The 25,397-nt window shown below is 37.6% G+C and overlaps 1 protein-coding gene across 2 annotated transcripts in view; it reads right to left on the bottom strand.

Moving 5' to 3' along the window:
• Nucleotides 1–25,397, bottom strand: part of FBXL13 (F-box and leucine rich repeat protein 13) — a 298,479-nt gene that overhangs the window by 108,777 nt on the left and 164,305 nt on the right. For both annotated transcript variants that reach the window (XM_064289905.1, XM_064289906.1), the window contains 2 exons: nucleotides 24,942–24,994; nucleotides 22,872–22,972 (listed from right to left, as the gene is read on the bottom strand). In XM_064289905.1, the coding sequence (XP_064145975.1) occupies nucleotides 22,872–22,972; nucleotides 24,942–24,994 (154 nt within the window). The remainder of the gene's footprint in view (nucleotides 1–22,871; nucleotides 22,973–24,941; nucleotides 24,995–25,397) is intronic.

The raw sequence follows: 25,397 nt of genomic DNA, 5'->3' as shown, positions 1-25,397 counted from the left end.
TCGGAATATACCCTAGAGAAATAAGAGCCTTCACACAAACAGATATATGCATACCCATGTTTATTGCAGCTCTGTTTACAATAGCAAAAAGCTGGAAGCAACCAAGGTGTCCATCAACGGAGGAATGGGTAAATAAATTGTGGTATATTCACACAATGGAATACTACGCATCGATAAAGAACAGTGACGAATCTGTGAAACATTTCATAACGTGGAGGAACCTGGAAGGCATTATTCTGAGCGAAATTAGTCAGAGGCAAAAGGACAAATATTGTATAAGACCACTATTATAAGAACTTGAGAAATAGTATAAACTGAGAAGAACACATACTTTTGTGGTTACGAGCGGGGGAGGGAGGGAGGGTGGGAGAGGATTTTTTACTGATTAATTAGTAGATAAGAAGTGCTTTAGGTGAAGGGAAGGACAATACTCAATACATGGAAGATCAGCTCAACTGGGCTGGACCAAAAGCAAAGAAGTTTCCGGGATAAATTGAATGCTTCAAACGTCAGCGGAGCAATGGTGTGGGTTTGGGGACCATGGTTTAAGGGGACTTCTAAGTCAATTGGCAAAACAATTCTATTATGAAAATATTCTGCATCCCACTTTGAAATGTGGCATCTGGGGTCTTAAATGCTAACAAGCGGCCAACTAAGATGCATCAATTGATCTCAACCCACCTGGAGCAAAGGAGAATGAAGAACACCAAGGTCACGTGATAACTAAGAGCCCAAGAGACAGAAAGGGCCACATGAACCAGAGACCTACATCATCCTGAGACCAGAAAAACTAGTTGGTGCCCGGCCACAATCGATGACTGCCCTGACTGGGAGCACTACAGAGAACCCCTGAGGGAGCAGGAGATCAGTGGGATGCAGACCCCAAATTCGCATAAAAAGACCAGACTTAATGGTCTGACTGAGACTAGAGGAATCCCGGCGGTCATGGTCCCCAAACCTTCTGTTGGCACAGGACAGGAACCATCCCCGAAGACAACTCATCAGACATGAAAGGGACTGGACAGTGGGTAGGAGAGAGATGCTGATGAAGAGTGAGCTAATTACATCAGGTGGGCACTTGAGACTGTGTTGGCATCTCCTGTCTGGAGGGGGGATGGGAAGATAGAGTTGGAAGCTGGCAAAATTGTCACGAAAGGAGAGACTGGAAGGGCTGACTCATTAGGAGGAAAGCAAGGGGGAGTATGGAGTAAGGTGTATATAAACTTTTATGTGACAGTCTGACTTGATTTGTACACATTCACTTGAAGCTCAATAAAAGTTAATAAAAATAAGAAGCTAGGATATAGTAAAAAAAAATAGTAAGCAAACATAAAATAAACTAATAGAATAACTTATAGATGACACAAAGACAACAGTCAATATCAAATCACATAAAGAAGCAGACCAAGATCTCATCAACAAGCTCTCAAAACAAAGAATCAAGGGATCTTCTGGATGAAGGTGACTTCCTGGAATTACCAGATACAGAATACAAAAGATGAATATACAGAACTATTCAAGATATCAGGAAGGAAATCAGGCAATACACAGAACAAGCCAAGGAACACACAAATAAAGTAGTAGAAGAAATTTAAAAGGTTACTCAAGAACATAATGAAAAATTTTATAAGCTTCAAGAATCCATAGAGAGGTAGCAATCAGAAATTTAGAAGATTAACAATAAAATTACAGAAGTAGACAACTGAATAAAAAGTCAGAGGAGCAGAAATGAGCAAGTGGAAGGCAGAATTGGGAGACCGAAAATAAAGCACTTGGCACTAATATATTTCAAGAAAAATCAGATAAAAGAATTGAAAAAAATGAAGAATCCTTAAAAATCATGTGGGACTCTATCAAGAGAAATAACCTACGAGTGACTGGTGCACCAGGACAGGGAGAGATAACAGAAAATACAGAGAGAATTGTTGAAGATTTGTTGGCAGAAAACTTCCCTGATATCATGAAAGATGAGAAGATATCTATCCAAGATGCTAATCGAACTCCACGTAGATCTTAAAAGAAAGTCACCAAGACATATTATAATCAAAGTTGCCAAAACCAAAGATAAAGAGAGAATTTTAAGAGCAGCTAGGGCCAAACAAAAAGTCATATACAAAGGAGAGACAATAAGAATAAGCTCAGACTATTCAGCAGAAACCATGCAGGCAAGAAGGCAGTGGGATGACTTATATAAAGCATTGAAGGAAAAAAATTGCCAGCTAAGAATGATATATCCAGCAAAACTATCTCTCAAATATGAAGGTGGAATTAGGACATTGCCAGATAAACAGAACTTTAGAGAATTCATAAAAACCAAACCAAAACTATAAAAAATACTAAAGGGAGTCCTTTGGTTAGAAAATCAATAATATCAGATACCAACCCAAGACTAGAAAACTGGACATAGCAATCAGATGTCAATCCAGATAGGGAAATCACAAAAATTAATCAAGATTAAAAAAAAATGCTCAAAACAGGGAAACAGCAATGTCGTTATGTAAAAGAATACAACATTAAAACAATAAAGAGGGACTAAGAAATGTAGTCACAGATCTTTCATATGGAGAGGAAGACAAAGCAATATAAAGAAATAAAACTTAGATTTAAACTTAGAAAATAGGGGTAAATATGAAGGTAACCACAAAGGAGACTAACTATCGTACTCATTAAAATAAAATACAAGAAAAAAGTAGAGACTCAGCAGAAACGAAATCAACAACAATGAATAAGAGGAAAAGGCAATATATAAACTACTCAGCACAAAAAATTAAGAGGGAAAAAGAAACTCTCAACAACACACAAAAAAAAGACATCAAAATGACAGCACTAAACTTATACCTAGCCACAATTATGCTGAACATAAATGGACTAAATGCACCAATAAAGAAACAGTGGCAGAATGGATAAAAACAACATGATCTGTCTATATGCTGCCTACAAGAGACACACCTTAGACTTAGAGACACAAACTAAAACTCAAAGGATGGAAAAAAATATATCAAGCAAACAACAGTCAAAAAAGAACAGGAGTGGTAATATTAATTTCTGACAAAATAGACTTTAAAGCTAAATCCACCACAAAGGATAAGGAAGGGCACTATATAATGATTAAAGGAACAATATACCAGGAGTATATAACCATATTAAATATTTACGCACCCAATGACGGGGATGCAAGATACATAAAACAAACTCTAACAGTGAGATAGACAGCTCCACAATTAGAAGACTTCGACACACCAATTTCGGTGAAGGACAGAGCATCCAGAAAGAAGCTCAATAAAGACATGGAAGATCTAAATGCCACAATCAACCAACTTGACCTCATAGACATATACAGAACACTCCACCCAACAGCAACCAACTATACTTTCTTTTCCAACGCACATGAAACATTCTCTAGAATAAGCCACATATTAGGTCATAAAGCAAGCCTTAGCAGAATCAAAAACACTGAAATATTACAAACCCTTTTCTCTGATCATAAGGCCATAAAAGTAGAAATCAATAACAGAAAAAGCAGGGAAAATAAATGTGGACAACACCCTGCTCAAAAATGACTGGGTTATAGAAGACATTAAGGATGGATAAACAAAGTCATAGAATCCAATGAGAATGAAAACACTTCATATCAGAACCTTTGGGACACAGCAAAAGCAGTGCTCGGTGGTCAGTTTATATCAATAAATGCACACATCCAAAAAGAAGAAAGGGCCAAAATCAAAGAATTATCCCTACAACTTGAACAAATAGAGAGCAACAAAAGAAACCCTCAGGCACCAGAAGAAAGCAAATAATAAAAATTAGAGCAGAATTAGTTTTTAGAGCAGAATTAAACAAAATAGAGAACAGAAAAACAATTGAAAGAATTAACAAGACCAAATGCTGGTTCTTTGAAAAAATTAATAAAATTGATAAACCATTGGCCAGACTGACACAAGAAAAACAGGAAAGGAAGCAAATAACCAAAACAAGAAAAGAGATAAGTGATAATTCAACAGACTCAACGGAATTAAAAGAATCATATCAGATTACAACAAAAAATTGTATTCTAACACATTTGAAAACCTAAAGAAATGGATGAATTCCTAGAAACACACTACCTACCTAAACTAACACAGAGGTAGAACAACTAAATAGACCCATAACAAAAAAAAGAGATTGAAAAGGTAATCAAGAAAACTCCTTCCCCCGCCCAAAAAAACAAAGCCCTGGTCCGGACAGCTTCACTACAGAGTTCTACCAAACTTTCAGAGAAGAGTTAACACCACTACTACTAAAGGTACTTCAGAGCATAGAAAAGGACGGAATACTCCCAAGCTCATTCTATGAAGCCAGCATATCCCTGATACCAAAACCAGGTAAAGACACACAGAAAAAGAAAATTACAGACCTATATCCCTCATGAATGTAGATGCAAAAATCCTCAACAAAATTCTAGCCAAGAGAATTGAACAACATATCACAAAAATAATTCACCCTGATCAAGTGGGATTCATAGCAGCTATGCAGGGATGGTTCAACATTAGAAAAACAATTAATGTAATCCATCATATAAATAAACAAAAGGGCCACATGACCTTATCAATTGATACAGAAAAGGCATTGGCAAATTTCAACACCCATCCATGATAAAAAAAACTCTCAGCAAACTAGGAATAGAAGCAAAATTCCTCAGCATAATAAAGGGCATTTATACAAAGCCAACACCCAACATTGTCTTAAATGGAGAGAGTTTAAAAGCATTCCCTTGAGATCGGGAACAAGACAAATATGCCCTTTATCACCATTCTTATTCAGCATTGTACTGGAGGTCCTAGCCAGAGCAATTAGGCTAGATAAAGAAATAAAGGGCATCCAGATTGGTAAGAAAGAAGTCAAATTATCTCTATTTGCAGATGACATGATCTCATACACAGAAAACCTTAAAGAATCCTTAAGAGAACTATTGAAACTAATAGAAGAGTTCAACAGAGTATCGGGATATAAGATAAACATACAAAAATCAGTTGGATTCTTCTACAGCAACAAAAGGAACATTTAAGAGGAAATCACTAAATCAATGCCATTTACAGTAGCCCCCAAGAAGATAAAATACTTAGGAATAAATCTCAGCAGAGAGGTAAAAGACCTGTACAAAGAAAACGACAAGACACTACTGCAAGAAACCAAAAGGGACCCAAAAGGGACCTGCATAAGTGGAAAAATATACCTTGCTCATGGATAGGAAGACTTAACGTTGTAAAAATGTCTCTTCCACCAAAAGCCATTTTATATATATATATATATATACATATATATATATATATATTAGTTACAATCCAATTTCAATCCAAATTCCAACATTTTTTTTATTAACTTTTATTGAGCTTCAAGTGAACATTTACAAATCGAGTCAGTCTGTCACATATAAGTTTATATACATCTTACTCCTTACTCCCACTTGCTCTCCCCCTAATGAGTCAGCCCTTCCAGTCTCTCCTTTCGTGACAATTTTGCCAACTTCCAACTCTCTCTATCTTCCCATCCCCCCTCCAGACAGGAGATGCCAACACAGTCTCAAGTGTCCACCTGATATAATTAGCTCACTCTTCATCAGCATCTCTCTCCTACCCACTGTCCAGTCCCTTTCATGTCTGATGAGTTATCTTCGGGGATGGTTCCTGTCCTGTGCCAACAGAAGGTTTGGGGACCATGACTGCCGGGATTCCTCTAGTCACAGTCAGACCATTAAGTCTGGTCTTTTTATGCAAATTTGGGGTCTGCATCCCACTGATCTCCTGCTCCCTCAGGGGTTCTCTATTACCAAGAACATTTTTTAACGAGAGGGAGAAACAAATCACCAACTTCATACGGAAGAGAAAGAGGCCCCAGAAAAGTAAAGCATTACTGAAAAAGAAGAACAAAGTTTGAGTCCTCACTCTACCTGATTTTAGAACCTATTATACTGCCATAGTAGTCAAAACAGTCTGGTGCGAGTACAACAGATACATAGACCAATGGAACAGAATTGAGAATCCAGACATAAATCCATCCACATATGAGCAGGTGGTATTTGACAATGGCCCCAAGTCAGTTAAATGGGCAAAGACAGTCTCTTTAACAAATGGTGCTGGCATAACTGGATATCCATCTGCAAAAAAATGAAATGGTCCATACCTCACACCATGCACAAAAATGAGCTCAAAATGGATCAAAGACCTAAATATAAAATCTCAAAAGATAAAGATCATGGAAGAAAAAGTAAGGACAACGCTAGGAGCCCTAATACATGGCAAAAACATTATACAAAACATTACAAACAATGCAGAAGAGAAACTAGATAACTGGGAGCTCCTAAAAATCAAACACCTATGCTCATACAAGGACTTCACCAAAAGAGTAAAAAGATTACTTACAGACTGGGAAAAGTTTTTAGCTACGACATTTCTCATCAGCATCTGATCTCTTAAATCTACACGATACTGCAAAAACTCTACTACAAAAAGACAAATAACCCAATTAAAAAATGGGCAAAGGATATGAACAGGCACTTCACTAAAGAAGACATTCAGGTAGCTAACAGATACATGAGGAAATGCTAATGATCATTAGCCATTAGAGAAATGCAAATCAAAACTACACTGAGATTCCATCTCACTCCAACAAGGCTGACGTTAGTCAAAAAAACCCAAAATAATAAATGTGGGAGAGGTTGTGGAGAGACTGGAACACTTATACACTGCTGTTGGGAACGTAAAATGGTACAACCACTTTGGAAATTGATTTGGTGCTTGCTTAAAAAGCTAGAAATAGAGCTACCATATGATCCAGCAATTCCACTCCTTGGAATACATCCTAGAGAAATAAGAGCCTTTATACCAACAGATACATGCACACCCACGTTCATTGCAGCATTGTTTACAATAGCAAAAAGATGGAAGCAACCAAGGTGCCCATCAATGGATGAATGGATAAATAAATAATAGTATAGTCACAAAATGGAATACCATGCATCGATAAAGAACAATGATGAATCCGTGAAACATTTCAAAACATGGAGGAACCTGGAAGGCATTATGCTGAGTGAAATTAGTCAGTTGCAAAAGGACAAATATTATATGAGACCACTATTATATAAAAAAAAAAAACTATTATAAGAACTCAAAAAATACTTTGAACAGAGAAGAAAATATTCTTTGATGGTTATGAGAAGGGGGAGGAAGGGAGAGGGATATTCATTAATTAGATAGTAGATAAGAACTATTTTAGGTGAAGGGAAAGACAACACACAATACAGTCGAGGTCAGCACAGCTGGACTAAACCAAAAGCAAAGAAGTTTCCGGAATAAACTGAAAGTATCAAAGGCCAGTGTAGCAGGGGCAGGGTTTTGGGGACCATGGTTTCAGGGAACATCTAAGTCAATCGGCATAATAAAATCTATTAAGAAAATATTCTGCATCCCACTTTGAAACGTGGCGTCTTAAACACTAGCAAGTGGCCATCTAAGATTCATCAATTGGTCTCAACCCACCTGGAGCAAAAGAGAATGAAGAAAACCAAAGACACAAGGTAATTATGAGCCCAAGAGACAGAAAGGGCCACATAAACCAGAGACTACGTCATCTTGAGACCAGAAGAACTAGATGGTGCCTGCCTACAACCAATGACTGCCCTGACGGGGAACACAACAGAGAACCCCTGAGGGAGCAGGAGAGCAGTGGGACGCAGACCCCAAATTCTCATAAAAAGACCAAACTTAATGGTCTGACTGAGACTAGAAGGACCCCAGAGGTCATGGTCCTCAGACTTTCTGTTAGCCCAAGACAGGAAACAGTCCTGAAGCCAACTCTTCAGTTAGGGATTGGAATAGACTGTGGGATAGAAAATAATACTGTTGATGAGTGAGCTTCTTGGATCAAGTAGACACATGAGACTGTGTGGGCAGCTCCTGTCTGGAGGGGATATAAGAGGGCAGAGAGGGTCAGAAGCTGGCTGAATGGACACGAAAAGAGAGAGTGGAGGGAAAGGGTGTGCTGTCTCATTAGAGAAGAGAGCATCTAGGAGTACATAGCAAGGTGTTCGTAAGTTTTTGTATGAGAGACTAACTTGGTTTGTAAATTTTCACTTAAAGCACAATTTTTTAAAAAATGGTAGTAAAATCTCCAAAAAACAAACAAACAAATGGAAAAAAAAAAAAAAAAACAGGCTTACTGATCTGACAGAGGCTAGAGAAACCCTGAGAGTATGGCTCCTAGACTTCTTTTTAACTCAGTACTGACATCACTTCTGAGGTTCACCCTTCAGCCAAAGATTAGACAGGCCCATAAAACAAAACATGACTAAATGAGCACACCAGCCCAGGGGCAATGGCGAGAAGGGAGGAGGGGACAAGAAAGCTGGTAATGGGGAATCCAAGGTGGAGAAGGGGAGAGTGTTAACATATCGTGGGGTTGGCAGCCAATGTCACAAAACAATATGGGTATTAATTGCTTAATAAGAAACTAATTTGTTCTGTAAACCTTAATTAAAAAAAAATTAACAAAAAAAAAGAAAGTCCCTGATAACTCTCTTTACAGTGAAATCTCACAGGATCCGTAAGTTTGAAAGTAAAGCACACTCATCTTGAGTAGCTCTGTAATCCTTTCTAGGGATTTACAGTTCTAGAAACATAAACCTGCTGGGGATGGGAAAAGTATCAGTTGACAGTGAACTCACTGTCATATATTAAGCAATACACTTGGCACATATTAAGCAATACTACTGCTTATATTCTGAATTTTAGCAAAGGAATGTGTCCCCTACATGAATGAGATTAAATAAAAAAGTAGGTTCCTCATTTTCCCAACCCAGAGTCCATTGCAGAATTCTAATTCTACTTTGAAGCAGAGTTTTGCAGGCTGTGTTTATCTTTCCCTAAATATTTGATAACTAAGCATTTCTTGTGTAGGTAGGAGAGTCCTCTCTTATCTTTGTGATTTATTTTTCTGCTACTACTATAATCTTTAAGAATTTACAACTCTTATAGAAACCACAAAATTTTTTTTTTCTTTTTTCTGGCTTTTTTTCCGTTAAAAAAGTGAGACCTTCTGTGTTAGGTCTCCAACCCCTGAGGGAATTATTACTGGAAGGAAAGTACAATTACATATTTAAAGGAAAATTTCTCTGAAAAATCACCGAGACAAGGCCCAGTCTGTAAAACAACAAATTTTCATGTTGGTTCCTTTGAGTTAAGCACTGGGCTTTCTGGTTTCTAGTAACAGAATTCCTACAGAATAGCTAAATACAGTGATTTGGTCTCATATTTTGGTCTCAGGGTAGACCTCAAGATTGTCCCATCAACGCAATAGCTTACTCTGTCCCATTCTGTCCGGCACTCGTGAGACTATGTAACAGGATAGTCCCAACCATTAAGAAGTTTCCAAGCTAATGAGAAATTGTACTCTACCAAATTTGAAAACCTAAAAGAAATGGATGAATTCCTAGAAACACACTACCTACCTAAATTAACACAAACAGAGGTAGAACAACTAAATAGACCTATAACAAAAGAAGAGATTGAAAAGGTAATCGAAAAACTCCCAACAAAAAAAATCCGTGGTCCGGACGGCTTCACTGCAGAATTCTACCAAACTTTCAGAGAAGAGTTAACACCACTACTACTGAAAGTATTTCAGAGCATAGAAAAAGACGAAATACTACCAAACTCATTCTATGAAGCTAGCATATTCCTGATACCAAACCAGGTAAAGACACCACAAGAAAATTACAGACCTATATCCCTCATGAACTTAGATGCAAAAATCCTCAACAAAATTCTAGCCAATACAATTCAACAACATATCACAAAAATAATTCACCATGACCAAGCTGGATTCATACCAGGTATGCAGGGATGGTTCAACATTAGAAAAACAATTAATGTAATCCACCACATAAATAAAACAAAAGACAAGAATCACATGATTTTATGAATTGATGCAGAAAAGGCATGTGACAAAGTTCAACACCCATTCATAATAAAAACTCTCAGCAAAATAGGAATAGAAGGAAAATTCCTCAACATAATAAAGGGCATTTATATAAAGCCAACTGCCAACATCACCCTAAATGGAGAGAGCCTGAAAGCATTCCCATTGAGATCAGGAACCAGACAAGGATGCCCTTTATCTCCACTCTTATTCAACACTGTGTTGGAGATCCTAGCCAGAGCAATTAGGCTAGATAAAGAAATAAAGAGCATCCAGATTGCTAAGGAAGATGTCAAATTATCTCTGTTTGCAGATGACATGATCTTATACACAGAAAACCCTAAGGAATCCTCGAGAAAACTACTGAAACTAAGAGTTCAGCGGAGTATTGGGATACAAGATAAACATACAAAAATCAGTTGGATTCCCCTACACCAACAAAAAGAACATCGAAGAGGAAATCACCAAATCAATGCCATTTACAGTAGTCCCCAAGAAGATAAAATATTTAGGAATAAATCTTACCAGAGATGTAAAAGACTTATACAAAAAAAAACTACAGTACGCTTCTGCAAGAAACCAAAAGAGACTTACATAAGTGGAAAAACATACCTTACTCATGGATAGGAAGACTTAACATTATAAAAATGTCTATTCTACCAAAAGCGATCTACACATTTAATGAAATTCCAATCCAAATCCCAACGACATTCTTTAATGAGATGGGGAAACAAATTATCAACTTAACATGGAAGGGAAAGAGGCCCCAGATAAATAAGGCATTACTGAAAAAGAAGAACGAAGTGGGAGGCCTTACTTTACCTGATTGTAGAACCTATTATACTACCACAGTAGTCAAAACAGCCTGGTACTGGTACAACAGCAGATACATAGACCAATGGAACAGAATTGAGGATCCAGACATAAATCCATCCACATATGAGCAGTTGATATTTGACAAAGGCCCCAAAACAGTTAAATGGGGAAAAGACAGTCTTTTTAACAAATGATGCTGGCATAACTGGATATCCATTTGCAAAAACATGAAACAAGACCCATACCTCACTCCACACACAAAAATGAGCTCAAAATGGATCAAAGGCCTAAATATAAAATCTCAAAAGGTAAAGATCACGGAAGAAAAAATAGGGACAACGTTAGGAGCCCTAACACATTCCATAAACAGTACACAAAACATTACTAAGAATGCAGAAGTAAAACTAGATAACTGGGAGCTCCTAAAAATCAAACAGCTCTTCTCATCCAAAGATTTCATCAAAAGAGTAAAAAGACTACCTACAGACTAGGAAAAAGCTTTTAGCTATGACGTTTCCGATCAGCGCCTGTTCTCTAAAATCTACATGATACTGCAAAAACTCAACTACGAAAAGACAACCCAATTAAAAAATGGGCAAAAGATATGAATAGACACTTCACTAAAGAAGACATTCAGGTAGCTAACAGATACATGAGGAAATGCTCACGATCATTAGCAATTAGAGAAATGCAAATCAAAACCACAATGAGATTTCATCTCACTCCAACAAGGCTGGCATTAATCCAAAAAACACAAAACAATAAATGTTGGAGAGGCTGTGGAGAGATTGGAACACTTATATATTGCTGGTGGGAATGTCAACTGGTACAACCACTTTGGAAATTGATTTGGCACTTTCTTAAAAAGCTAGAAATAGAACTACCATTCAATCCAGCTATCCCACTCCTCAGAATATATCCTAGAGAAATAAGAGCCTTTACACGAACAGATAAATGCACACCCATGTTTATTGCAGCACTGTTTACAATAGCAAAATGATAGAAGCAACAAAGATGCCCATCAACAGATGAATGGATAAATAAATTATGGTATATTCACACAATGGAATACTATGCATTGATAAAGAACAGTGAGGAATCTTTGAAACATTTCATAACATGGACAAACCTGGAAGGCATTATGCTGAGTGAAATTAGTCAACTGCAAAAGGACGAATATTGTTGTTGTTGTTAGGTACCGTCGAGTCGGTTCCGACTCATAGCGACCCTATGCGCAACAGAACGAAACACTGCCCAGTCCTGAGCCATCCTTACAATCGTTGTTATGCCTGAGCCCATTTGTTGCAGCCACTGTGTCAATCCACCTCATTAAGGCTCTTCCTCTTTTCAGCTGACCCTGTACTCTGCCAAGCATGATGTCCTTCTCCAGGAACTGATCCCTCCTGACAACATGTCCAAAGTATGTAAGACACAGTCTCACCATCCTTGCCTCTGAGGAGCATTCTGGCTGCACTTCTTCCAAGACAGATTTGTTCATTCTTTTGGCAGTCCATGGTATATTCAACATCCTTCGCCAACACCACAATTCAAAGGCGTCAACTCTTCTTCGATCTTCCTTATTCATTGTCCAGCTTTCACATGCATATGATGTAATTGAAAACACCATGGCTTGGGTCAGGCACACCTTAGACTTCAGGGTGACATCTTTGCTCTTCAACACTTTTAAGAGGTCCTTTGCAGCAGATTTGCCCAATGCAATGCATCTTTTGATTTCTTGATTGCTGCGTTCATGGCTGTTGATTGTGGATCCAAGTAAAATGAAATCCTTGACAACTTTAATCTTTTCTCCATTTATCATGATGTTGCTCATGGGTCCAGTTGTGAGGATTTTTGTTTTCTTTGTGTTGAGGTGTAATCCATACTGAAGGCTGTGGTCTTTGATCTTCATTAGTAAGTGCTTCAAGTCCTCTTCACTTTCAGCAAGCAAGGTTGTGTCATCTGCATAATGCAGGTTGTTAATGAGTCTTCCTCCAATCCTAATGCCCCGTTCTTCTTCACATAGTCCAGCTTCTCGTATTATTTGTTCAGCATACAGATTAAATAGGTATGGTGAAAGAATACAACCCTGACGCACACCTTTGCTGACTTTAAACCAATCAGTATCCCCTTGTTATGTCGAAACAACTGCCTCTTGATCTATGTAAAGGCTCCTCATGAGCACAATTAAGTGTTCCGGAATTCCCATTCTTTGCAGTGTTATCCATAGTTTGTTATAAGACCACTATTATTAGAACTTGAGAAATAGTTTAAACTGAGAAGAAAACATTCTTTTGTGGTTACAAGAGGGGGAAGGGGTGGGGGAGGGGTATTCACTAATTATATAGTAGATGAGAACTACTTTAGGTGAAGGGAAAGACAACACACAATACAGGCGACTTCAGCACAACTAGACTAAACCAAAAACAAAGAAGTTTCCTGAATAAACTGAACACTTTGAAGGCCAGTGTAGCAGAGGCAGGGGTTTGGGGACCATGGTTTCAGGGAACATCTAAGTCAATTGGCATAATAAAATCTATTAAGAAAACATCCTGCATCCTACTTTGAAGAGTGGTGTCTGGGGTCTTAAACGCTAGCAAACAGCCATCTAAGATGCATCAATTGGTCTCAACCCACCTGGATCAAAGGAGAAGGAAGAACACCGAGGACACAAGGTAATTACGAGCCCAAGAGACAGAAACAGCCACAAAAACCAGAGACTACATCAGCCTGAAACCAGAAGAACTAGATGGTGCCTGGCTACAACTGATAACAGCCCTGACAGGGAACACAACAGAGAACCCTTGAGGGAGCAGAAGAGCAGTGGGATGCAGACCCCAAATTCTTGTAAGAAGACCAGACTTAATGGTCTGACTGAGATTAGAAGGACCCTGGTGGTCATGGCCCCCAGACCTTCCGTTGGCCCAGGACAGGAACCATTCCCAAAGCCAACTCTTCAGACATGGACTGGACTGAACAATGGGTTGGAGAGGGATGCTGGTGAGGAGTGAGCTTCTTGGATCAGGTGGACACTTGAGACTGGTGGGGAGATGAGAGGGTAGAGGGGGTTAAAAGCTGGCAAAATGGACATGAAAAGAGAGAGTGGAGGAAGGGAGCAGACTGTCTCATTAGGGGGAGAGTAATTGGGAGTATGTAGCAAGGCATATATAAGTTTTTGTGTGAGAGACTGACTTGATTTGTAAACTTTCACTTAAAGCACAATAAAAATTTTTTTAAAAAAAGAAGTTTCCAAGCTAACTGAAGGATGAATTCATCCACATGAAAAATAATTAGACACCACTCTCTGGAATATATGTTGTCGTTAGGTGCTGTTAAGTCCTTTTCAATTCATTGTGACTCCACGTGAAGAGTAAAACTGCCCTATAGAATTTTCTAGGCTGCAATCTTTATAGGGAGCCCTGGTGGTGCAGTGCTTAAGCGTTTGGCTGCTAACCAAAAGGTAGCAATTTGAACCCACCAGCCACTGCTTGGAAGCCCTATAAGGCAGTTTTAATCTAGCCTATAGAGTCACTATGAGTCCATATCAACTCAACGGCAGCAGGTTCGGTTTTTGGCAGTCTTTATGGGAGCAGATCGCCAGGTCTTTCTCCTGTGGAGCCACTGAATAGGTTCAAACCACCAACCTTTCAGTTAGTAGGCAAGCACTTAACCATTGCATCACCAGGGCTACCCCTGAGCCATATAAGGCTCCACCAAGGAGCAAAGATCACAATAGCTTCACTCACTACTGAATGCCCAGAATGCCTCGCACAGAGTGGTTAACCATGGTGAACAAGTAACAATGTTGTTGTAAGAATTCAGAGAAGAGAGAAATTACTGTGGACTGCCAGAAGATAGTGTGATTTGAGGTGTAAAGGCCGTGGCTTAGCAAATAGAAGAGGAGGGCTTTCCAGCTGAAGAGAAAGCAGGAGCACATAGCAATCAGATGACCAGAGTTGAGGGCTTCTTTTGGGAAACCTGGGCAGGTAAGGTTGATGCAATAATGTTCAGGGACAGTAAGGGAAGGGTCTAGATGTTATGCATGGTAAAGAGATGGTGAGAAGATTGTTCCAGGATGATTCTTCTTGTAGCATGCAGCAGAGTGGATTGACGGGGAAGAAAGCTGGGGGTAGAACCATCAGGATGCGTGCCAAATGAGGTGCTGAAAGTGCCACCTAGGTCATGGCAGCAGGAATAAATAGAAGGAGTTTAATTTAGGAAATATTTAGAAGCAAAAAATTTCCTAGAATGAGCATACTATGGGCAGCCCTCATTTTTAACTTTATAAAACCGAGCAAGTCCTTGGGAGGTGAGGAAAATATTCAAATTAAAAGCTGGCAAATCAATACTGACAAGAAGGGCAAAAAAATTACATCTTTCTTCTGGTAAATGATTTCTTTGGAAAGAAATACTAGAGGCAATGCAGAGAGAATGACAGCAGCAACAACCAACATTTCTCTGGTTGTTTATAGTTAAAGAATGCTTTTGCAAGTATGTTTGAAACAATGAAAAACAAAGTAAAAATAGGGAATCATTGTGAAATCTATTTTTATCATAGATAAGAATATCACAGTGCATTTTTTTATATGACAAAAAAAAATCAGTAACAAGTATCCTTTATTCTGAGTGTTCTTACAATAGCAAGAACTAGAAGTTAAAATCCAAAACAAAGTTCTTATTCTGAGTCCTACCTTTTTATTATCCACTAAAGGCATAGCTTAATCTGTGAAGTAAGTGTCCCTAAAAAGTTATGCGTGGCTGTAGTATTATATTAAATGTGCTAGGGTAATAGGTTATTTCAAAGCATGATTGGAAAAAATATGATTTAAGTAAATATATACATATGTATAATTTTATAATGTGATATAAGCTACTCCCAAATCATCTACTTTGCAAGTTCAGATCATATGGATTTTACAATATATTCTAAACATATATATATGGAAACCCTGGTGGCGTAGTGGTTAAGTGTTATGGCTGCTAACCAAAGGGTCAGCAGTTCGAATCTGCCAGGTGCTCCTTGGAAACTCTATGGGGCAGTTCTATTCTATCCTATAGGGTTGCTATGAGTCGGAATCGACTGGACAGCACTGGGATTGGTTTGGTTGGTTATATGTATAATCGGCTGCTGTCCAGTCGATTCCGACTCATAGTGACCCTTCAGGGCAGAGTAGAACTGCCCCATGGAGTTTCTAAGGAGCGCCTGGTAGACTCGCACTGCTGACCTTTTGGTTAGCAGCCATAGCACTTAACCACTGCGCCACCAGGGTTTCCAGTTATATATATGTATAGAATTCTATATATATATGTCATATATATATATATAGAATTTACACACATTTATATTTTTATATGTATACACACACGCATATCTTAGTATGGAATACCTAAAGAAAAATAAAAGTACTTGGCGATGTTCTATATGACAGGACTAAAATCAAACCAAACCAAACCCATTGCCGTCAAGTCGATTCCAATTCATAGCAACCTTATAGGACAGAGTAGAACTGCACTATAGGGTTGCAAAGGAGCAGCTGGTGAGTTCAAACTGCTGACCTTTGGGTTAGCAGCTGAGCTCTTAACCACTATACCACCAGAACTTAAAGACCCCTGAAAGAGTCTTGGGGATCCTCACGGCCCCTCACAGTGGTGTCACTGGAGCCGGCTGGCACTAGCTCATGAGAGCCAATTGTTAGCATCTCTTCCCTACTCCACCTTCAATAACTTGTTTCTAGCTTAAAATCAGCTATGGTGGAAGTATTTACAACACGGAAATTGGCAAACCCTACTAATCAGAGCTCCCCCGCCCCATCCCCAGGCCAGTTCCTAAACATTTAGCAGGACACTACTGCCCCTGGAGCACTCTTTGAGAACCACTGATGTAGAGAACGCAGTATGCTGAGAGGAAATGTATATAGAGATGAAAATAATGAAAGAGAAGATGCCAGGCAAAGGAAAGAGGATAAAATTTTGATCTAAAAAATAAAAGAGGATTCTTAAGATAAAGCTTGAACAAATGGAATAGTAAATGTATTAAACAGAAAAAGGCCTTTCTTGGCTGAGAAAAGATCTAGGTTTTAACGTTAAAAAAAAAAAAAATTATCGTGTTCCAGGAAAAATTAATTGAAAGAACATAATTAAGCTTGGAAAAGATGTTCAATTTCTCAGAGAGAAGGAAAGTCTTGCCACCATCTTGGCAGAAAAAAACAGGAACAAAAAACCAAGCTGGCCTTAGATCTTACTTTAATTTGAAATATCAAAGACTATGGAGCAACATTTGTAGGGTTTAAAGGATAAAATAGAGGACATGATTCAAGCACAATGCACCAAGAGAAGTTGTTCATCCTCAAAGACTATAGAGAGCCATTTTCAGAAAAAAGCAACTGGAAATCTAACATTTATGGATCTTTCCTGCAAAACAGTACTGTATTTTTATGAAAGTATTACCTACTTTCTACATTTGTTTGCCAACCATGCCCTTCCCCGTGAGGTATTTTCATAAGTGCCACTATGCCAATTTTTTTTAAAATGTTGTTTTATGAAAACAGGAAACCCTGGTGGTGTAGTGGTTAAGAACTACAGCTGCTAAGCAAAAGGTCAGCAGTTCCAGTCCACCAGGCACTCATTGGAAACCCTATGTGGCAGTTCTACTCTGTCCTATAGGGTTGCTATGAGTCGAATTGACTTGAGGGCAATGGATTTGGTTTTTGGGTTTTTTTGGCTTACGAAAATGCCTGGTGGTGGGGTGGGGGAAGCATGGCTGGCAAACAAACGTGAAAGGCACACGATATTTGTGTAAAAATACTGTATTCAGAACTATATTTCTGGTCATCATAGGATGAATCAAAATTAAAGAAAAAGCAATTGTGGAACAAACAGGCTATCAATAAATGGCAAAAATACTTATGACTCTATATAATCATTATAAATATGACTATAATATATATTTAATATTAACTATATATTTCATCCACCATCCGCTTCTTGGGAACCCTAAGGGATAGTTCTACTTTGTCCTATAGGGTCACTATGAGTCAGAATCAGCTGGACAGCAATGGTTTTATATACATATATATATATAAATATTTCAAGGGAGAAATAGAAAATTTAAATGTATTAGATCTCTTGTCTAACATGGGGGAATCAAAGTTACTCTTCATCTTGACTTTGATAATTAGACAAATGCATGATAAAGTATGTTTTTTAAAAAAATTTAAGTGCCAATAGTTAGAATTCACAACAGACTGTATATACCTTTTAGGTGTCTTCAGAATATAAAAGTAAACAACATAGTTCGTGTAGCAAAAGCGGAAACAATGAGTAGAGCAATAGCATAAACATCACAAACATTCTACATCCTAGTTTGGTGAGTAGTGTCTGGGGTCTTAACAGCTTGTGCCAACAGCCATCTTAGATACAGCTATTGGTCTCTACTCATCTGGAGTAAAAGAGAATGAAGGAAACCAAAGACTCAGAGAAGTCCACAGGGCTAATAGTCTCCATGAACCAATACCTCATCTACCCTGAGACCAGAAGAACTAGATGGTGCCCAGCCACCACAACCAACTGTTCTGATCAGAAACATGACAGATGGATCCTGATAGAAGGGGAGAAAATGTGGAATAGGACTCAATTTCTTAAAAAAAGTCCTAACTTACTGGACCAATTGAGACTGGAGGACTCCCTGAGACTATCCCCTGAGATACTCTTTAAACCTTGAGCCAAAACTATTCCATGAGGTCTTCTTTTAGCTAAATAACGGATTGGCTCATAAAATAAACAGTATCACCTGTGAGTACTGTGCTTCTTTAAAAATAATGTATATGAGACCAAATGGTCAACACTGACTCTAAAGCAAAGACAAGAAGGCAAGGGGGCAGGGACTAGATTACTGGAAATAAGAAGAAAATTATATAAAATGTAACTAATGTCACTGGACAAATTGTGTAGAAATTGTTAAATGGGAACCTAATTTGCTGTGTAAATTTTTACCAAAACCACAATAAATTATTATTTTAAAAGTATCACAAACATAAAGCAAGATGATAAAAAATAAGACTATATACTAAATTTTCACAGGAAATATTAATCTTTAAAACTGCCCTCAAAAAGGCAGAGTGTGAAAATATTTTTTAAAAATGAAGTTAGCTGCATGCTATATATAAAGATAAACCTAAAATACAGTGATGCAAAGGTTAAAAATAAAGAGATACATAAAGTTATTCCACAAAAGTACAAGCAAAAGAAAGCAAAGGTGGCTGTATTAATAGCAGACAAAATAAAATTCAAGGTAAAGTAATATCAACCAGAATAAAGAATACATTTTATGTGACTAAATGCTATAATCCAGAAGGAAACGTAACACTTATTGATCTTTTATATAAAATAATAACATTAAAATAAGTTAAGGGAAGTTTGATTACAGTAAGAAACTAATATACTGCTGCCAAGAATTTATACATAAATGCACACATACACACAAACTCTTTGTTTTAAGCATTTACGGATCATTGATATAAACTATCCACAAAGAAATCTCAATAAATTCCAAAACGCAGAAATAATTCAGTCCACATTTCTTGACCACAGTACATAAGACTAGAAATTAAAAACAGAAGTTCAATCAAAAAGGAAACCCTGGTGGCGTAGTGGTTAAGTGCTACAGCTGCTAACCAAAGGGTCAGCAGTTCGAATCTGCCAGGCACTCCTTGGAAACTCTATGGGGCAGTTCTACCCTGTCCTATAGGGTCGCTATGAGTCGGAATTGACTCGACGGCACTGGGTTTGGTTTTTTTGGTTTCAATCAAAGAAACTTCAACCACTTGGGATCAAAAACTCTTTTCTAAAGAAGTACTGGGTCAAAGAGGAAATCAAATGTGTAATCGTTTTGTTTAGGACATGAGAACAATGCTTATCAAATCTTCCAAGTTTTCCCCAAATTATTACTTGGAAGTAACCTTAGAGCCCTAAATGTTCTCTTCTAACTTTAAAAAGAAAGAAATCAAGTCATTCAAATGGAAAGTTTAAAAAGATACCTGCACCATATACCCAAGTCCAAAATTGACCACTTTGGAAATATAATTAGAAAATATAACCAGAAAGGATACCATTCACAATGGCAACTAAAAACAAACAAAAACCCTAGGAATAACTTTCACAAAAATTATCTATAAGAATAAAACAAAATTTTATTGACAGATATAAGAATATCTGAGAAAAAACATTTAGAGGTATACTGTTTCTGAGACAGAGGCTACATATTGAAAAATATAAACTATTTTCTCATTTATTTTATGATTAATTGTGTACTGAAACATGTTTTAACAACTGGCTCTCCAAAAAATGTGTGTGCACAAGTATTTTTTCAATTTACTACGAATTTTTACATTTTACTATTTAAAAAAAATTTTTTCATTGTACTTTTAAGTGAAAGTTTACAGAGCAAATGAGCTTCCCATTCCATAGTTCGTACATAAAGTTTCATGACATTGGTTGCATTCTCCACAAGCGTCAACACTCTGCCCGTTTCTTCCCTCGGTTCTCTATCTCCTTTCATCCTGATTTTCTACCTCTTCCTGCGTTCTCATCTTTGCTTCTGGGTAAATATTGCCCTTTTGACCTCATATAATTGGTTGTTCTAAGGTGCACGGTCCTCTCAGGTGTTAGTGTTTCTATCATGGGCCTGTCTATTGTGTGGCTGAAAGGTGGTCTTGGGAAATGGCTTCAGTTCCAGGTCAGAAGGGTGTCTTAGGGGCCATAGTCTCTGGGGTTCCTCCAGTCTCTTTCAATTTCTGTGAGTTTGATTTTTTTGTTCTACATCTTTCTCCTGCTCTGTCTGGGACCCTCTGTTGTGATCCCAGTCACGGTGGTCTGTAGTGGTAGACGGGTACCATCTAGTTCTAACCTTGGGGTTGTGTAGGCTGTGGTTCATGTGGTCCATTTGTCCTTTGCACTAGTTGCTCCCTTGAGTCTCTGGTTTTCTTCACTCTCCTTTGCTCTGGATACATCTTACTATTTTATACTTACTATCTTTTTTTTTTTTTTTTTTATCTTAATAAAGCATGTGTAGCATACAATTTACAAATAATAAAATACACAGTACTCTTTAATGTAAATTCCATATAGTAAATTGATTTTCATGAAATGCTTTTATTAATTTTTGCCTAAAGTCTTGTATCTGTAGGCAACCTATGGCCGCAATTGAGGAATGAGCGCAGTTCCGGTATTAGTATGTCCATTTACATTACTAGGATAAAGGTGAAACAACAAGGATATCTTCTTTGCTGCATCAGATAATATTTTTCAAGTATTGAAAGGATAGTTTCTCATTTTTTATTCTATTTACAATGTAGTGCCTACAAACATGAAAGATTTTTAAACCTGCTTTATTACTTTCTCCATCATTTTCTCAACTCTGAATAATTAACAAAGCAATAAATCGAGCCCTCATTTGCAGCAGTTGCTAGTTTCTGTGATGCACAATACTCCCATATTGGCTGATCTCAAGCTACCAAAAAGAAGTCACTAGACAGGGAGTTGAGGAGAGGTGCACAGTAGCTCCCCTTTAGTATTTTCACCATGCAAATACAATAGATACATGTAACCTCAAGAGCAGAGATAATAGTAATGGTTAGAAAATGTTAACAAGTGATGAGTTTTGAGTATTTATTGTCTGTATAAGGATTTTAGATATATAAACTGTCACATGTCCCTTGAGAAAAGAAGTCTTCAATAAATGATGCTGGAATAATTGATTTGTTATTCAGCCCACATTTCTTGACCATAAACCATAGAAGAAAAAACACAAACCATACAAGAAAAAAAAAAATAATAAAAAAGGCAATACACATCAAATGACTAGGAGGACTTTCTATGTTTACAAGTATCAGCGTAAATTTCAAAGGAAAGATTTGATAGATTTGACTAAATTAAATGTGGAAAGTCAAATACGATATGCTGAAAATATGGTGCCACATTTTCAGGCTTGTACATTTGTAGAAAATGGTTGGCGTCAGGAGATAAGGAAAATGGCCACCCAGAATTTTTTCTGTTTAACCTCTTCCACATGTCTCACTGTAATTTTCAAAGAATATTAAAAAAAGTCATGTTCCAAAAAAGGGTTCATTCCTTCACAGTAGTTTGAGAAATGCTTTCCCAATGTCAAATTTGAATGTCTCCCAATATAACTGTACATTCTACCTCATTAGTGTTTCTTTATTGAAAATAAAGAATAACTGAATGACAAAAATTTCAGATATATTTGAATATGCTATCAACTTTAGGAGATGTCTCGTGTCCCGTTTCTTCTCCTTCAAAGAAGGCTGATGAGAAGAAATATTTATATCTGGGGTTGTCAACAGTCAGTCATGAATCAAAAAACAACCAGTATCAGGTTCCCTGGAGGTGGTGGGGGTCCCAGTAGGTCAACAGAGCATAGCAACAGGGAATCTGGGGATAGCAGTGCTCAAAGTCTAGGCAGGTAGGATGTTGATGTTTTTCTGTTGTAGCAAGATCCCAGACACCAGACTGGAGTTTAGGAGCCAAGCTCCAATGCCCAGGAAGGGGGATCAGAAAGAGACAGGTAAGGCCTGATTCAAGCTACTGGGCACATTGCCAGCAGAGTGACACAGAAACAAGGGCTAAGGCAGAAGCCCAGTTATTCAAACTTGGTCCATCAAGGAGGGAGAAGGCAGGTACTTGGGGACTTGGGAACAGGAGTATTGTTAGTGGTGTCACAGTAGCAGCATGTTGGCAAAGGGAACACTGCCTTTGGAAAATTCTAGAGCAAACCCAAAAGGTTCCTAGGTGGTGCAAAGAGTTTGCACTTGCTCACTAACCTAAAGGTTAGCAGTTCTAACTCACCCACTGGCACCATGGAAGAAAGGCCCGGTGATCTACTTCTGTAAAGATTACAGCCAAGAAAACCCTATGGAAAAATTCTATTCTGTAACACATATGGTTGCCATTAGTTGGAATCCACTTGATGAGACAGATTAGTTATTTTTGTTCTCGTTGTTGTGGTTTTTTTTTTTTTTTTTTTTAAGAGCAAGCCAGAGTCTGGAAGCACATAATTATTTTTGGTGTAATTCAGGTAACACAAGCATTACCTCGGTAGGAGTCGCATCGTCCTGTTGGTGATACCAGTGTTAGATAGATTGAGATACAGGACCCCGGGGCAGCCCTCCGAGATGTGCCTCATGGATTCATCCTACATAAAAAAAAAAAAAAAGGGAAGAATATTATCAAACCCTAACTAATGGACTTTGCTATTTTCCCATTATCTCTCCATCATTTCTTTTCTGCCCCAGGGGAAAAAAATAAATGTGAAAGTTGGTCTCTTCATATTCTTTTATATTAATTGTAAATGAAATTAAATAGAAGCCAGTGGTTTTGCTTGCAGATTCATTCTTCCTTCCCTTTGTCACTCTTTGGAAATAAATTGTCACATTCCATCACAATGCCACTTCATTAAAATTTGAACCCTTGCAAGTTCAACTCCCTGGAGGAATTTTGAGCTCGAGTGTCAAAATGTCACACACTGCCAGTCTTCAGATGCATGAAGGCGATTTAAACTGATCCATTTTAAAACTTACTAAAATCATTCCAAAGGACAGGAACAGTAAACAATCTTAACAACTGGACTTCCTAAAACGGGAGTCCATATTTACATTTATATATTTATATATAGATACATGTGTGTGAGTGTGTGTGTGTGTATACATATATATCAAGTTTACCGATCAAGTATCCGGTAGTGTGCATTTGTTGAAAGACCCAACGAAAATGCAAGGAGAGGAAAGAAAGCCCTTAGGCAGCTGTAGAGAAAAATAAATGAAACCGTGGGGCCGGGAAGGGGAAGATAGAGTAGAGAAGAATTTTGACTTTCCCTTTGAGATAAGGAGTCAAAACAAACTGTTCTTTGCATTTGCCTGTCTGGAAGACTTCCAAATGAGTTCAGACCAATCATACGCACAGTTCTTTAAAAAAAACTAAAAACTTGATCCCCAAATGTCTGACCATATGAGTGTAAAATTAATGTCTTTTAATGTTGCAGCATGATTTATAAATTAGTTCACAGTGCACTTGAATCTTTCTGAATGTAATACATTTCATAAGGCAAGCTTCTTAGAAATCAAAGCTTTTTAAGTGAACGTTACCCGACTCCTTAGATGTAAGCCTGTCTCCCAACGGCTCTATGTGGAAGAACAATAGTAAAATGTAGCTGGATAAAATTATCAGCCCTTTATATTATTAGACTCCAAAGCTGGAAAAGGCTTTGATGTTTCCAAACTCAACACAGATGGCATTGTTTTGACTTTCCTCTTAGAAAGCCAAACTTAAAGAATATGATCTTCTACTCAAGTATAGAACCGAAGCTCCTTGAAGGTAGAAAAAAAAAAAATCCACAGAAAGAATGAATACACTTGACAAACCACCTCATTATCCATACATGGACATCTGAAGAATGTGGTAGCAAAGATTTTAAACCTCTCTCAATGAAGGAGCCCATCTTCATTTTCCCAGTGGAGAAAGTTGAATACAATTAGAGAAAGTAGAGCATTTTCTCTCTGATGTGGTCTTTGCCATGTTTATGCCTCCATTTCTTGAGGATCAACTCTGAGGGCACTTTTAAACATAAAGAAGCAGCTTATTTATGTAAAAGTATGTCACCCCAGAGATGCTTAGCTACATCAAAGTCTAGAGCAGTTCTCCAAGTTCTAGTGGACAGGGATCAAACGGCTAATTTAAATGCTTAATTTGTGTCTTGGGGTAGTTCTGAGGGTTTTTTAATTTTTATGTACACATTTTATTTATTTATAAAATGTCTTCTACCTTTCAAAATTTTACGGAAAAATTCTAAAGGAGGATTTTTAAAGAGCTCTCAGTTTGGAAGGGGTTACACATATGTAAACATAATTTTAATAGAGAATGGAAAGTAGAAATGTTAAAGGATTGAGACCACAGATGTAGCTCAGGAAAGGGAGAAATTAATTCTGTCAAAAAGTGAACAGAATAGAACAGGGGTCAGGAATCACTGCTAATAGGCACAGCGTTTTTTTTTTAGTCCTAAATGAGCAGACAGGCATGTACTTTGACAACACCTCTGCACTTAAGCACTCCAATGTAGCAAGTCTGAATCTACGTAAACAACCGTAAAAGAAGCTTCTTATACTCACCGTGAGCGTGGGGCAGTCAGAGACGTTCAGCTCTTGCAAATTTCTACAGTGGCCTAAATCAAACAAGTTACACATCACTAAAAAACATGTTATGAATGTTTAAACTTAAAGTTTTTCCATCCTATATTCAGTGTAATGTATTCATTAGAAAACAAGCAAAAACCTTGGCAAGTAATTTGTTCTAAGTATATGGTTTCTTTTCCCAGAAAATGGATTTCTTTTGGCCTAAAAAGTAAAATATATGCACATTTATTACTGTTCGAAGATTATATGAGGAAGAGGGAAAGAGAAAATGCTACTTTTGGAAAAACAGTATATACTTGGAGCTTTTAGCTTGGAAGAACTTGAAGAAACCATCCTGCTTTTTTTGTAGCATGCCTTCTTTGTTCATTTTTGTTTGCTTGTTTGTTTTGCTTCCTTTCAACAATTTATTATGCAAACTTTAAAACATACAAA

This window comes from Loxodonta africana, chromosome 8, assembly GCF_030014295.1.
Source record: "Loxodonta africana isolate mLoxAfr1 chromosome 8, mLoxAfr1.hap2, whole genome shotgun sequence".
NCBI lineage: Eukaryota > Metazoa > Chordata > Mammalia > Proboscidea > Elephantidae > Loxodonta > Loxodonta africana.
This window is presented reverse-complemented; position numbering and strand designations above follow the sequence as displayed.